General features: G+C 41.6%; 1 protein-coding gene across 1 annotated transcript in view; it reads left to right on the forward strand.

Annotated features, from left to right (window-relative positions):
* The window catches only part of CTPS2 (CTP synthase 2), a 116,091-nt gene that overhangs the window by 74,485 nt on the left and 27,369 nt on the right, over nt 1-14,237 (forward strand). Inside the window, exon 14 of the mRNA XM_005876622.2 lies at nt 974-1,070. Within this exon, the coding sequence (XP_005876684.1) occupies nt 974-1,070 (97 nt within the window). The remainder of the gene's footprint in view (nt 1-973; nt 1,071-14,237) is intronic.

Below are 14,237 nucleotides of genomic sequence, written 5' to 3' on the forward strand. Positions count from 1 at the left end.
AGTCAAGGATTTCAAGCAGGAGAAAAACCACATCTACTCTGCCTGTGGTGTACAGGGAGGATGAGGACCATGTGGATATGCGGCAGCCAGTCAGTAAGCTCTGGCTGTAGCTTGGGTGAGGGGCTGTGGTTTGAATGGTGATTGGAGCTGTGAATGAAATGTAGGAAGTCTGGAGGGGGAAATTGATAGGATTGGACATACAGTATATGAGGGATGAGGAAGAGGGAGACATCCAGGGTGGTACTTAGATGTCTGACCTTTACAGTGTGCCAGAATTACCTCCTTCTAATGCAGTGGTTCTCAACCTTCCTAATGCCGTGACCCTTTAATACAGTTCCTCATGTTGTGGTGACCCCCAATTTCATTGTTACAAATTGAACATAATTAAAGCATAGTGATTAATCACAAAAACAATATGTAATTATTTATGTGTTTTCCGATGGTCTTAGGCGACCCCTGTGAAAGGGTCGTTCGACCCCCAAAGGGGCCGAGACCCACAGGTTGAGAACTGCTGTTCTAATGGTTTCTACAAACAAATACTTTTGGTATACATTTCCACAGAGATTGACAGATCTGCTTATGGAAAATCTTTAGTGGGCAGTGGGAGAGGGAGGTTATTATGGGAGGGAGTGAATACCATATTATGAGGCCCCAGACATCCAGAACTTGAAGTGTGAACATTGCCCAGAGCTGACAGGTCGAGTAATGATGGGAGGAAGGTCATAAAGACACCCCTTATAAATTTTTTACAAGTGATTTGAATGAAAGATGAGAAGCAGACATGGAAAGGAAACATACTGTAAGGCCTGTATAAAGTAGGGATGTATTTGAATAAGAGAATTGGAAGGTATATCAGATTTTACTGTTTAGGGAAGATCCTCACCCAATGATCATGACTCTAGAAGTAAAACTTGAAATTTGGGAAATTACATTTTTACAAGATGACAAAACCACACTTGTTTTGTTTTCTAAGGTGATTGATATGCCGGAACACAACCCTGGCAATTTGGGAGGAACAATGAGGCTGGGAATAAGAAGAACTGTTTTCAAAACTGAAAATTCAATATTAAGTAAGTTTCTCAGATTGTTTGTTTTAAGACATTGGGTGTCATTCGCCTTGCCCCTTCCACCTCTCTGCTTTCCTTCCAGACTTCCTCTCACCTGTCTCCCCCTAGCCTCCTGCTTCCCAATTCCTTTCCCTGGAAGGGTTGGTGGAACACACGTGGATGCCCCTTCCCATTTGATCTCCATGATACCCTGTCCAGTGGGCTGTTTGTGATTTACTCATGTTCCTGGACATGATCTTTCACTGGGAGAACCCTGATTCCAACTCGGTTCTTTTGAATCTCTTCATTATGTTGAAACCCACTCCCTGTTTAATTGTTTCATGTCTGACTGGCTTTAGCCACTAATTTAGGAACTTCTTGAGAGTGATAGCAAGTATGTCTCAGAAGTCTATTTCTCTGTTCCCTCAGCAGCTCCAGCATGGGGAGAGAAAAATATGATGCCATATTTGCTGATCTACTGATATTTGCTGATCTTCCACTCTTGATAAGATTACTCTAATTTCTGTGCAAGTTTGCCTGTAGATTAACATATTCTATGAGAATAACAATGTCAATACCCCCGAAAGCACTTAATTCAATTTAATAAATATATCTTTAAAAAATATATTTCTTTATTGATTTCAGAGAGGAAGGGAGAAGGAGAGAGAGATGGAAACATCAATGATGATAGAGAACCATTGATCGGCTGCCTCCTGCACGCCCCCTACTGGGGATCGAGCTCGCAGCCCAGGCATGTGCCCTTGGCCGGAATCGAACCTGGGACCCTTCAGTCTGCAGGCTGACGCTCTATCCACTGAGCCAAGTCGGCTAGGGCTTAATAAATATATCTTGAGTAACTTACGCACCATGCTAGATTCTGCAGATAACAATAGGACTGGGACAGATACCAGCCCTGCCCTCCCGGGGCCTCAAAACAAGTGGAAAGTGTGATGAAAGGCTTAGTGCAAGGTGCTAACGGGGTTGTCTACAGAGGAGGGAGCCCAGTATCTGGGGCATCCAGCATCATTCCTGTGAAGTTTTAAGACTGTCTGAGAAAAATGCCTTCTTAACTCAAAGAAGAATCAGATCAGAAATATGAGTTTCTCCTTTAAGGATAATAAATAGCTTGTAAGGGATATAAAGTTTCCTAGCAAGCATACAATTGAAAAAGGAAAAGTTTTAAAGGGTACACATTTTCCCTGCTTTCTCTGGATAAGAAACCATTGTTCTCTAAGTGACTTTTTCTTTAAGAATATAAGAATTTTTCCTCTTTGTGGCTATTAACAATGACTTTGACTTTCAGATGTTTTAAAACATTTGACACTTTGCTTTGTTCAAATGATTGCCTAAGTGACCAAAAGTAGTTAGACATTTAATGTTTTTAAATTGCATTTGTAAAAGATTCAGTGATAATTGTATTAAGCTTTTAAAAAGAGCATTTGTTCAATATATTTTAATATTTTATCTGTCTTGATAGAAATAAGACTGATTTAGGATTTGTTTTTCTTTACCTAATGTTAATGATTTTTATTAATTTTAAACACAACACCAAAACTTGTTGCTTAATGTCTTTTGCCTGCCTGGAAAAATATTTTAAACAGCTTCATTGATATTTACACACTATACAATTCATCTGTGAAAAGTGTACAATTTACTGTTTTTTATTGATTTCACAGAGTTGTGCAGCTATCACCACAGTCAATTTTTGAACATTTTTATCACCTCAAAAAGAAACCTGTTCTTTTTAGCTATCACCACCAACCCTCCAGTCCTAAGCAACCATCAATCTACTGTCTCTATAGTTGCCTATTCTGGACATTTCATATAAATGGAACCATATGACATGTGGTATTTTGTTGGACTTCTTTTATTTAGCATAATATTTTCTTTTAAACATATTTTTATTGATTTCAGAGAGGAAGGGAGAGGGAGAGAGAGAGAGAAACATCAGTGATGAGAGAGAACCATTGATCGGCTGCCTCCTGCATGCCCCACACTAGGGATGGAGCCAGCAACCCGGGCATGTGCCCTGTCCGGGAATCAAATTGTAACCTCCTGGTTCATAGGTCGACGTTCAACCATTAAGCCACGCCGGCCAGGCTAGTGTAATACTTTCAAAGTACATCCACATTGTAGCATGTATTAGTATTTCATTCCCTTTTATGTCTAAATAATATTCCATTGTATGGACGTAAAACATTCTGTTTATTCGTTCATCAGTTGTTTGGTATTTGGGTTCTTTCCAGGCCTGCCTTAAATTGAAATTATGCTTCATAAGCATATGAACCCGTGGTCCCGAGCAGGCATAAAGTTTTGCCTTCCCACCTGTGTGCGGTTTTCCACAGGTCTCCCAAAAAGGTTGTGTCAGAGATAAGAAATAAATACAGGACCACTGTGCATGGCTCTATTGAGTGTCATAAAAATATAAAAGCATATATAGCACCTTAGTGTCTTGTGGGTTTTTTCCCCCCAGTCATCATATTTCTTTTGTAGGAGTTTCTATTTTTCACAAGCCGGCACATTTCTTTTGTAGGATTTGTTTTTCTCTAGTCAGCCCATTTATTTTGTAGACTTTTTTCCCCCCTAGTCAGCACATTTCTGCAAGAATGGTAGGAACAAAATACATTTGGCTACATTGCCTGTGACAATGACTTATTGTTTTGATGAAAAGCATTTTGATGCTCTTCATTCTTTATTTATATTTGATTTATAGGCCGGGCTTGCAATGCTCTGGATTAAATGGAAAAACAGGAAAGTAAAGAGATCTTTCTGTTTTGTTTTATTTTGTTTGTTTGTTTTAGTAAAAGAGAATACTTTAAAATAGGATCAAAGCCTAAAAATATTTATAGACACAATGGCTGGATTACTAGAGTGATTCCATCTTTTATATTCATCAAGAAGAATTCCTCTTTTCTTCTTACTCATCTGTTAGTTCCTTAAGGGTTATGAAAACTATGGATTTGATTTTTCTTCTTTTTGAAAAAATATGTTTTTATTGATTTCAGAGAGGAAGGGAGAGGGAGAGAGATAGAAACATCAATGATGAGAGAGAATAATTGATTGGCTGCCTCCTGCACGCCCCACACTGGGGATCGAGCCTACAACCTGGGCATGTGCCCTGACTGGGAATCGAACTATGACTTCCAGGTTCATAGGTTGATGCTCAACCACTGAGCCAGGCTGGCCGGGCTGATTTTTCTCTTTTTTAAGCACTTCATTGAGGAAAGATTGACATACAAAAAAGTGTACATATTTAATGTATACAACTTGTTGAATTGAATCTGAGTTTCCTGAAGTGGAGATTTGGGTAAAAGTACTGCTAATCATCATTTGTTCTATTTATAGGAAATGTGTTCCCAGAGGCTCACTCCCATCATGTGTTTTGAGAGAGAGAGAGAGAGAGAGAGAGAGAAAGAGAGAGAGAGAGAGAGAGAGAGAGAGAGAGAGTGTGTGTGTGTGTGTGTGTGTGTGTGTGTGTGTGGTGTCTTGGTCTGCAAAGACTTTTTCTTATAAAAGGACTAATGATAGTGTATTTGACATTTTTTCAGACTATATATTCCTGACCCTTCTTTTAAGTATTAATTGCGTAGTCATGGTCTTTTCCAAACTTTATCTATCATGCTTAGTTTTTATATAGTCTTGTATTATAGCATGACTTTTTAAAATTTTTTTATTGATTTCAGAGAGGAAAGGGGAGGGAGAGAGACAGAAACATCAATGATGAGAGAGAATCATGGATTGTCTGCCTCCTGCACACCCCACACTGGGGATCGAGCCCGCAACCCAGTCATGTGCCCTGACCGGCAATCAAACCATGACCATCTGATTCATAGGTTAATGCTCAACCACTGAGCCTTGTCGGCTGGGCTGGGCATATAAATTTTAATTGAGTTAAGGAACTGCAACCTACTGATTGATTTCCTATTGTTAAAATTTTCAGGTTGTTTCCTGCATTTTGTTAGAAAAACGCTGATGGGAAGGAATATCTTGACACAGAGTTCATGTAATTTTTTTATTTCCTTGGGATAGATTTCTTGGAGTCAGACTGTTAGGTCAAAGGGTATGAACACTTTTATGACTAATACTTCTGCCGGATGGTTTGAAAGAAGAGGTGAACCAGTTCATAATGAACTGTACAGTAGTGCTAGTGCTCTTGCTTTCTCTAGTCTTAGTCTTTTTGCTAGTATATTTATGATTTTTCTTCTTGCTCTATTAGCAAGAACAAAATAGCCCCCCCCCTTTTTAGGTGCTAAAGTGAATATTATTTAGGATCATAAGTAAATCACAACAAATGACACAGCTGATAAGCTGACAAACAGCATAAGTATCACTTATGGATGAGGGATTGTACGAGGGAGGGCTTTTGAAGGATATTACATTTTATTAGCTTCTAAATAATAAAATATTAAATAAAATAATAGACCTACTTATGCTATTATGATTGTTGTGAGGATTAAATAAGTTAATTCAGGCAAAGCACTTGCCTGTAGTAATATTCACTATTTTTAGTATTTATGTACATACAACCTGGTTAAGTCCCCGATTACCTCTGCAAAGAGAGTCTCAGTGTGCTATTTACCCAGGGGAAGCATGGAAATCCACTCAGACGAGTGACATCCCAAGCTCTTGTGTGCACAGCTTGGAACGCAGGTGTGCTGATGCCAAAGGCATTTCTCAGTGACTCCTCCAAAGACAAAGCCACTTTCATATTTATAATCTAATTTAATTTATTTCAATGCGACTTTTATTTGTAGCCCTTGGCACATAGATAGTGTTCAATATACGCTTGTGGTACCAAATCGATTGTGGTGACTCATTTCTAATCCCCTGAATTGAGAATTTCTGGAGTTTTAATTTTTCATGATCTCTCACTCAGAATCAAACCCGTGCATTTGGGAAAACACAGAAAACCAAGACAACTGTTTTTTTTTTCTTTTTCTCTTTTAAAACTCTTTGAAAATATAAGATGATCTTCTCTTCCATTCATGATCCAACACTGTGATGGATCTAGTTTCCATGTGGCTTCTTCTGTAAGTCCTTGGTTATAAGGCTTCTCTCCAGCTAGTCTTCAGCAAAAGATTTTGTGAGCTCCAGACCACACAATAATGTCTCCTTTATGTGCACGGGTGGAATTGTTGAAACAGAGTTGCAGAGCTGAATGGGGAGGGAGGATGTTGTGGGAGAGATTCCAGAGATCTGCTCACTCCCAAACCAGCCTATCTTGTTGTTCTGAGGGGATGGGATTATGTGTGTGTGAGGAGTCCTGAGAATCAGATGATGAGTTGTATGTGACTTCTTGTTCCTAACTGGCACTCTTCATAAAGCCTAGATGCTCAAACTGAAAGAGTCTTGCCTACAGTGCTGTTAGAGTTCCGGTGGGAGGATCCAGCAAGTTTTCTGTATGTAAGGTACAGCAGAGTCTATTTAAGAAGATGGGGCCATGGGATGTAGACCTAAGCTTTCTGAGGAAGGACAAGGGGGCCTGAACCTCCTCATTATTTTCCTACAAGGAAGCTCCATTTCCCTTGTTTTTTACAGTTAAAAGAAATAACAACTTGCCTAAGGCTAGTTGATTTTTTAAAAAGTTACTTGGAAATTGTTTGGAATTTTAGCCCCCAAGTGAAACTTCTTCCATTACTGAGATTTTAGGCACCCCAAATTGCAAATGGCTAATAGCTGAACAATCTGCAGTAACATTGCTCCAAAGGAAGAAAACTTGTGCGAGTGAAATAGAATTACCTAAACGGGGATCTTCCCAAGCTAACTGTCCTCAGCCCAGGTGACAGATGTCATCTCTAGTGCCCTTCCAACTTGTAGCCTTTGGTTTTATTTCAGGTTCTATAACACATTTCTGAGGCAACTTAGTCCTTAGTTCCTGGGTCTTGGTCTCAGGATTGTAGAATGCCCTCAGAAGTTGGGGCTAACTGGTAGATGAATTCTCAGTACAAAACCCTCTAGGAATTCATGACCAGTTACTTGATGTGTGTGGCTGAGTCAAGTACAGCATCTCTTGGCTCTGTTATGGGACCTAAAGTCATAGACTCAGTGATAGGGCTCAAAAGGAAGGTGGAGGGCACGAACCCTGCCTTGATGTCTCTTTCAGTCAACCTGGGTCATTCAAGCATCCACACCAAAAGGCAGTATACATGCACTATGTTTTTAGAGTCTCTTGCACCATGGGTAGAATTAGGCTTCACTGCTCTCTTCTCCTCCCCTGCGCTTTCCCATTTATGGACTTTTTAGAATGCTTTCAGGATATTTCTCTTCTCTTCCATTCACGATCTAACACCGTGATGGATCCAATCTCCATGTGGCTTCTTCTGTAAGTCCTTGGTCATAAGGCTTCTCTACAGCCAGTCTTCAGTTGGTTATTCAGGATGGTTTTTCTATAATTTATCTGTAATTCTAGTTTGGTCCTGGGAGGAGGTTAGAGTAGCTTCCACCTAATCCGCCACCATCTTGGATCTCTCCAAGGCCCTTTGTTATTGTACTTTATTTTGCATTTCTTTCCATTGCTACAAAGTAGAAACTCCTTCCCCCCTAAATATTGACTTACTTGTGTGTATACTGCCCATGTCTCAAGTCTCCACTAGCACTTAAACATGGGAAGGGAGCTATCTATCTGCCCAAAGTCTATTACCTAAATGGTCTAAACCAGGCATCTGTAAACTTTTTTTCTCTAAAGAGCCAGATAGAAACATTTTTGGCTGTGAGGCCATATGATCTCTGTCACAACTACTCAACTCTGCCATTATAGTGTAAAAGCAGCCACAGGTAAATATGTAAATGGATGAGCGAGGTTGTGTTTTAATAAACCTTTATTTATGGGGACTGAAGTTTGAATTTCATGGCACTTTCATGCATCATGAAATAGTCTTTTTAAAAATATTTTTATGGGGAGGGGAAGGACACATATGTAATACCCTTTGTAATACTTTTAGCAATAAAAAAAAAGATAAAAAAAATAAAAAAATAATAAAAATATGACAGTAAAGAAAGAAAAAAAAATATTTTTATTGATTTCAGAGAAAGGAGAGGGAGAGAGAGATAAAAACATCAACGATGAGAGAAAATCATTGTTTGGCTGCCCCCTACATGCCCCACAACTGGGGATTGAGCCCACAACCCAGGACTGTGCCCTGACCGGGAATCAAACCACGATCTCCTGGTTCATAGGTCGATGTTTAACCACTGAGCCACACCCGCTGGGCATGGAATATTCTTCTTTTGATTTTTTTCAATCATATGAAAATGTAAAACCATTCTCAGTCCAAGGGCTGAACAAAAAGAGTTAGGGAAATCCTGTTTTGCCTCAAGGTTGCCAAGGTTTGCACGACCCTGATCTAAACAGAAGAAGCACAGGCTGAGTGAAGCACACCCACAAAGGCTGCTACCCTCCTGAAGAGGGTTCAAGGACACCTCCCCACTTGTCCACTTGCTGCCTAAATATCCTATTTAGTGACAGAATAAGGCCAAGAGGGCTTTCAGAAGTCATTTGATCCAACCTCTATTTTTCAGCTGAGGAGAGGAGAGCCATGAAGTGGCTCACAGTCAGTGGGTGGTCAGAACAGGCCTGCTCACTACTCTTCTCACATAGTTTCTATTCTCTACTGGAACACATGGCCTTGGCTCCACAGCCCACCATTACATTTACTCTCTAAAACAGTGGTTCTCAACCTTCCTAATGCCGCGACCCTTTAATACAGTTCCTCATGTTGTGGTGACCCCCCAACCATAAAATTATTTTCGTTGCTACTTCATCACTGTAATTTTGCTACTGTTATGAATTATAATGTAAATATCTGATATGCAGGATGTATTTTCATTGTTACAAATTGAACATAATTAAAGCATAGTGATTAATCACAAAAACAATATGTAATTATATATGTGTTTTCCGATGGCCTTAGGCGACCCCTGTGAAAGGGTCATTCGACCCCCCCAAAGGAGTCGTGACCCACAGGTTGAGAACCGCTGCTCTAAAATGTAACTCTCAAAACACACATTTTACAATTGTTAAATGCTTCTTTACCTTTCAGATATGTATATTTTATTGCATGTAAATTACACCTCAATTTGAAAAAAACACCCCATATTTTAGATGGGAATGTAATTGGTAGGACTTATCTCCTTATAGTGACACCTTTATTTGGTTGATTAACTCATTAGATGACTTTTGAAAAGTAGAGGTACTTGAGCCCTAACCGGTTTGGCTCAGTGGATAGAGCGTCCACCCTCAGACTGAAGGATCCCCGGTTCAATTCCGGTCAAGGGCATGTACCTTGGTTGCGGGCACATCCCCAGTAGGGAGTGTGCAGGAGACAGCTGATGGATGTTTCTCTCTCATCGATGTTCTACTCTCTATCCCTCTCCCTTCCTCTCTGTAAAATCAATAAAAATACATTACAAAAAAGTAAGGGTACTTTGAAGAGCGAGAAATCTAGAATGAAGTGTGGCTAGAGATGAAGGGGGTCAGGCTCAGGTGAGAGGGGAGAGAGGGCACCGAGGAACATTTTTATGGGAGGGTTTTAAGATTCCAAAAGTAAACTTGATCGTTTTGCCTGTGGCTCAGCTGAGCATGAGAGATGGGAAGATAAGAGAGTACAAAGCAATTCAGACAAGGTTCAGAGCTCATTCAGGGGACAGCTGACAACTTGTTTGATGTGTTTCCAAAGTGTTACAGGCACCAGGCTTACGTTTTTTTGGTCAGTTCCCAGACATGTTGCCACGACTTGCCCTGGAATGAAAGCAAGTCTTTATCTGTGCCAAGTGTGGTTTTCAAACCAAAGTGCCACCTACCAGAAAGAACATGTTTTTTGGATCAGTCAGGTAACGTGTTTGAATACAGCACACTCTGGTGTATGTGCGCTGGTAGAAATGCTAGAGTAAACTCAATTTAAAGCAGTCTGAATTCCACATGCAATTTGTATAACTCTGCCCTCCAAATCAGCATCCAAATGGGTAGGGAGCCCTTGCCTTTAGAAACAGAGGAATGCCAGGGGTGGAAGGGTGCAGAGGAGCCCTGAGGGCTCCGGGAGGCATAGAAGGGAAAGGGCCAGCCCCCGAGCCCTGTGCTGAGCTGGGCAGGAGGGGGCATCGTTAAAAGTGAGTGGATGTCATTTGCCCTTTAGGGGTGTCCAGACACGTGGAGGACGGAACACCAGGACATACTGGAAGGAGCCAGGAGCCCCCTGCAGGGCACCGGACACACGAGACCAGATTCTGGTGATTTCCCATTCAGAATTCTGAGATAATAATCCTCATCTCAGGGCAGGTGACAGCGAAGACAGAGAATTGACTTGGCACTGGCAGATGTCACCTGGCAGACGAAGCTGAGAGAGCTCCTCTGGGCGATGCCACAGGCAGTGTGGCAGAGTCTAGAGTGCAGAAGGCCAGCACAGCCAGCTGGATTCAGAAGGTAGAAATTGAATGTTTTAGAACAAGACTTCATTCCTTTTGGGGATCTTCCTTGCATCTATAATAATAAAAGTGTAATATGATAATTAGACTGGATGTCCTTCTGGACGACCTTCCGGACGAAGCCAGGGCTGTGAGGGAAGCCCGGGTCCCCGGTGCCAGAGGGAAGCTGGTGCCAGCAGCTCAGGGAAAGAAGGCCTACTCTTGCATGAATTTCGTGCATCGGGCCTCTAGTTTTCTTATGAGAAGGACTTGCCCGGCCAGTGTGGTTCAGTGATTGAATGTCAACCTATAAACCAGGAGGTCATGGTTCGATTCTTGGTCAGGGCACATGCCTGGATTGCAGGCTCGATCCCCAGTGTGGGGCATGCAGGAGGCAGCCGATCCATGATCCTCTCTCATCATTGATGTTTCTATCTCTCTCTCCCTCTCCCTTCCTCTCTGAAATCAATAAAAATATATTTTCAAAAAAGAAGGAAGAGGACTTGACTAAACTCTAGGTTCTACTTTACTGTAAAAGAACAAGGTTTTTGTTCTGAGAACACAGAGGCAAGAGGGTACTGAGTGGGTCCCAGTGTTAATGAGCTGGGTAAAATTCATGGTATTGGAAATTCAGAGTGGTTCAATCTCACATTTGAAAGAACTGAAAGAAATAGGGATATGGGGAGACAAATTTTCATGGGCTGGAAAAATCGTTTTTGCTTTCTTATCTCTTATCAAAGCATTGATAGAGAAAAACAGTTTCTAGTTCCTGGTGTAATTAGATTCTTGGGAAGCTTAAGGGGAAAAAAACATACCTTGCAGAAAGTCTTGGCTGGGTTAATGAGGTGATTTACAAAACAGTTTAAAAGAGGTCACCAGGGATGTAGGGGTGCCGAAGGTCTATGCCACGGCAATTTGTCGTGCTGAGACACAAATTCGAAAGGATCATGGGGCCTTTGACAGTGTGCCAGCAGCGAGCCTGCCGCCTCCCTGTGGACAGGCCACACTGCAGAGTGGCTCTTTTTTCCACGGCTTTGTCCTGCCTTTTGCTGGGAAAACCATTTGCTAATGTGTATTTGGTGTTTTTAAAAAATATATATTTATTGATTTCAGAGAGGAAGGGAGAGGGAGAAAGAGAAACATCAATGATGAGAGAGAATCATTGATTGGCTGTCCCCTGCATGCCCCCCACTGGGGATTGAACCCGCAACCTGGGCATGTGCCCTGACTGGGAATTGAACCGTGACCTCCTGGTTCATAGGTTGACGCTCAACCGCTGAGCCACACCCAGCTGGGCTAATGTGTATTTGTTAATATGGGAGTTCATAGGTCTTAGACATAGCTCCTTTAGTCATAACAGATAGCATTTATGTTTCCCTTACTGGACTAACACTGTCCTGAGTACTTCACCCAGGGGAGCTAGTGGAGTGGTTAGCAGCCTAGCCCCTGGGACCACACTGCCCCATCAGAGGCCTTAGCTGCTATGCCTCAGTTTCCGTATCTGTAAAACAGACGTAAGAATAGCACCTGCCTCATGAGTTTCACATGAGAATTAAATCAGTCATATATGTGGGTCTTTAGAACAGTGCTTGGCACAGAAAAAGCACTATTCAAGTGTGGCTATTAAGATCATAAATGTGAAGGGTTTATTGTATTGACCTGTGATTCTCCCAAAGCTCAGGGTAAACTTCAGTTAGTGACCTAGTATTGAAAGTGGGGTCCCACTAGGGCAGTGGGAAGGGAGTATGGATGAGCCCGAGGAGAGGGGGAGCAGATAGCCCCTTTACCTTTCTCTCCACCTCCTAAGATGGACTAGCAGAAGAATACAGAAAATGTAAGAAAAGAGATGTTAAAACTAGGATAAACATACTAAATGGGGGTGGGGGAGAGATACAAACAATGAAAAAGAGGGTAACTTTGCAATGTAGAACTAAAGGCAAGTACTAGCATTTTTAAAGTAGAAAGTTAGCATTTTGATACTAGAAAATTGAAGTAAGAGCAGATTATAAAAAATAAAATTAGGGAAAGGGGAGGAGTTTAGATATTTGAAATGCGATGTTTTATAAAATTTAAAGGAATGATAACTAAAATCCAAAAGTAATAAATGAAGATGAAACATTGTGGCTGGCCTTACTCACTTTCTAAGCACCAGTAATTAAGGTATTATGTAGCCCGGCTGGCTTGGCTCAGTGGTTGAGCATTGACCTATGAATCAGCAGGTCACAGTTCCATTCCCAGTCAGGGCACATGCCCAGGCTCGAACCCGTGTGGGGTATGCAGGAGGCAGCTGATCAATGATTCTCTCTCATCATTGATGTTCCTATCTTTCTCTCACTCTCCCTTCCTCTCTGAAATCAATAAGAAATATATTTTTAAAAATTAAGATATTATATATGTCATTTCAGTTGTTCCTGCCAATGTCCCCAGGACGTAGCTTCATTTTGCATGGGAGAAGGGAATCTTAGGAAGGTTAAGTTCACTTGCTAGAATGCTAGTCCTGAGCTTATTTCAGAGCCTGAATTCTTGACCGCTTCACTATACCGAATGGCTAGACCTTAATCAAAGAGGGGAATGGCAAAAACTAACAGCTTCCAGAGCTCAAAGCGTCCTTGTGCCGAGAGCCCTGAGACAGTTTCTCAGGTTTCAAGAGAAGTGTCTTGTGGGAGGAGAGCAGGGGTGCAGAAAGTAAAGACCCCATCTCTGGCTTCTGAAAGGCATTCTGAAACCATGTTTTTGGCTTGAGGCAAGATACAAGCACTGAATCAACATTGTACTGAGCAGCTGGACCAATAGGACCAGGTAAGGAATGTAAACATGTCAAACATCCAGGTATGAGAAATGCCACAGCCTAAGCTCAACAATCAGTGGCAGCTACAGTGGGCCTCAGGGTTAGAGAGGAAACAGGGCCCTGATCGTTTTGGCTCAGTGGATAGAGCATCGGCCCGTGGACTGAAGTGTCCTGGGTTCGATTCTAATCAAGGTCATGTACCTTGGTTGCAGGCTTGATCCCCAGTAGGGGGCATGCAGGAGGCAGCTGATGGATGATTCTCTCTCATCGATGTTTCTATCTCTCTATTTCCCTCTCTCTAAAAAATCAATAAAATATTTTTTTAAAAGAGAAAAAGGCAACAGGGAGTGGTGGGGACTGAGGCAAATTGACAAATTGACATGCACTTTCCCCATCAAAGGAGTAACTCCTACAACTGATAGTTGCATGAAGAACTGTGGATTCACTATCACAACATTGTAAATTTTCAAGAGAATATGGGAATTGGGATTTTTAGTAGAGATTTGATTTTTAAATGTTGGTAACTTATTTAAAAATTTAAAACATGTCTGCCAATGCTATGTACACCAGATACACCAAATGTCTGTACCCTGGGCAGCCTCTTGGGATTCTGTCATCTGCCACGGACATTTGGTTTGTTTCCATGTTTTACCCTGCATAGCTTTTTTGCGGGAAATTTTTGACTTTAAGAAGAAAAGAAAAATAAATCATGTTCAGTTGCTAGGATTACTAACACAAAGGTGGGGGTGAGCAGGACCATTAATGGGTTAAAAACATATTATAGCCCTAGCCAGTTTGGCTCAGTGGATAGAGCATCGGCCCTGCTGACTGGAGGATGCTGGGTTTGAATCCAGTCAAGGGCATGTACCTCGGTTGCAGGCTCGATCCCCCACCCTGATTGGGGCACATGCGGGAGGCAACCAATCCATGTGTCTCTCTTACATCAATGTGTCTCTGTTTCACCCCTCCCTTCCACGCTCTCTTTCTCTCTCTAATATATATAT

The sequence above is a fragment of the Myotis brandtii genome, unplaced genomic scaffold (genome assembly GCF_000412655.1).
Source record: "Myotis brandtii unplaced genomic scaffold, ASM41265v1 scaffold490, whole genome shotgun sequence".
NCBI lineage: Eukaryota > Metazoa > Chordata > Mammalia > Chiroptera > Vespertilionidae > Myotis > Myotis brandtii.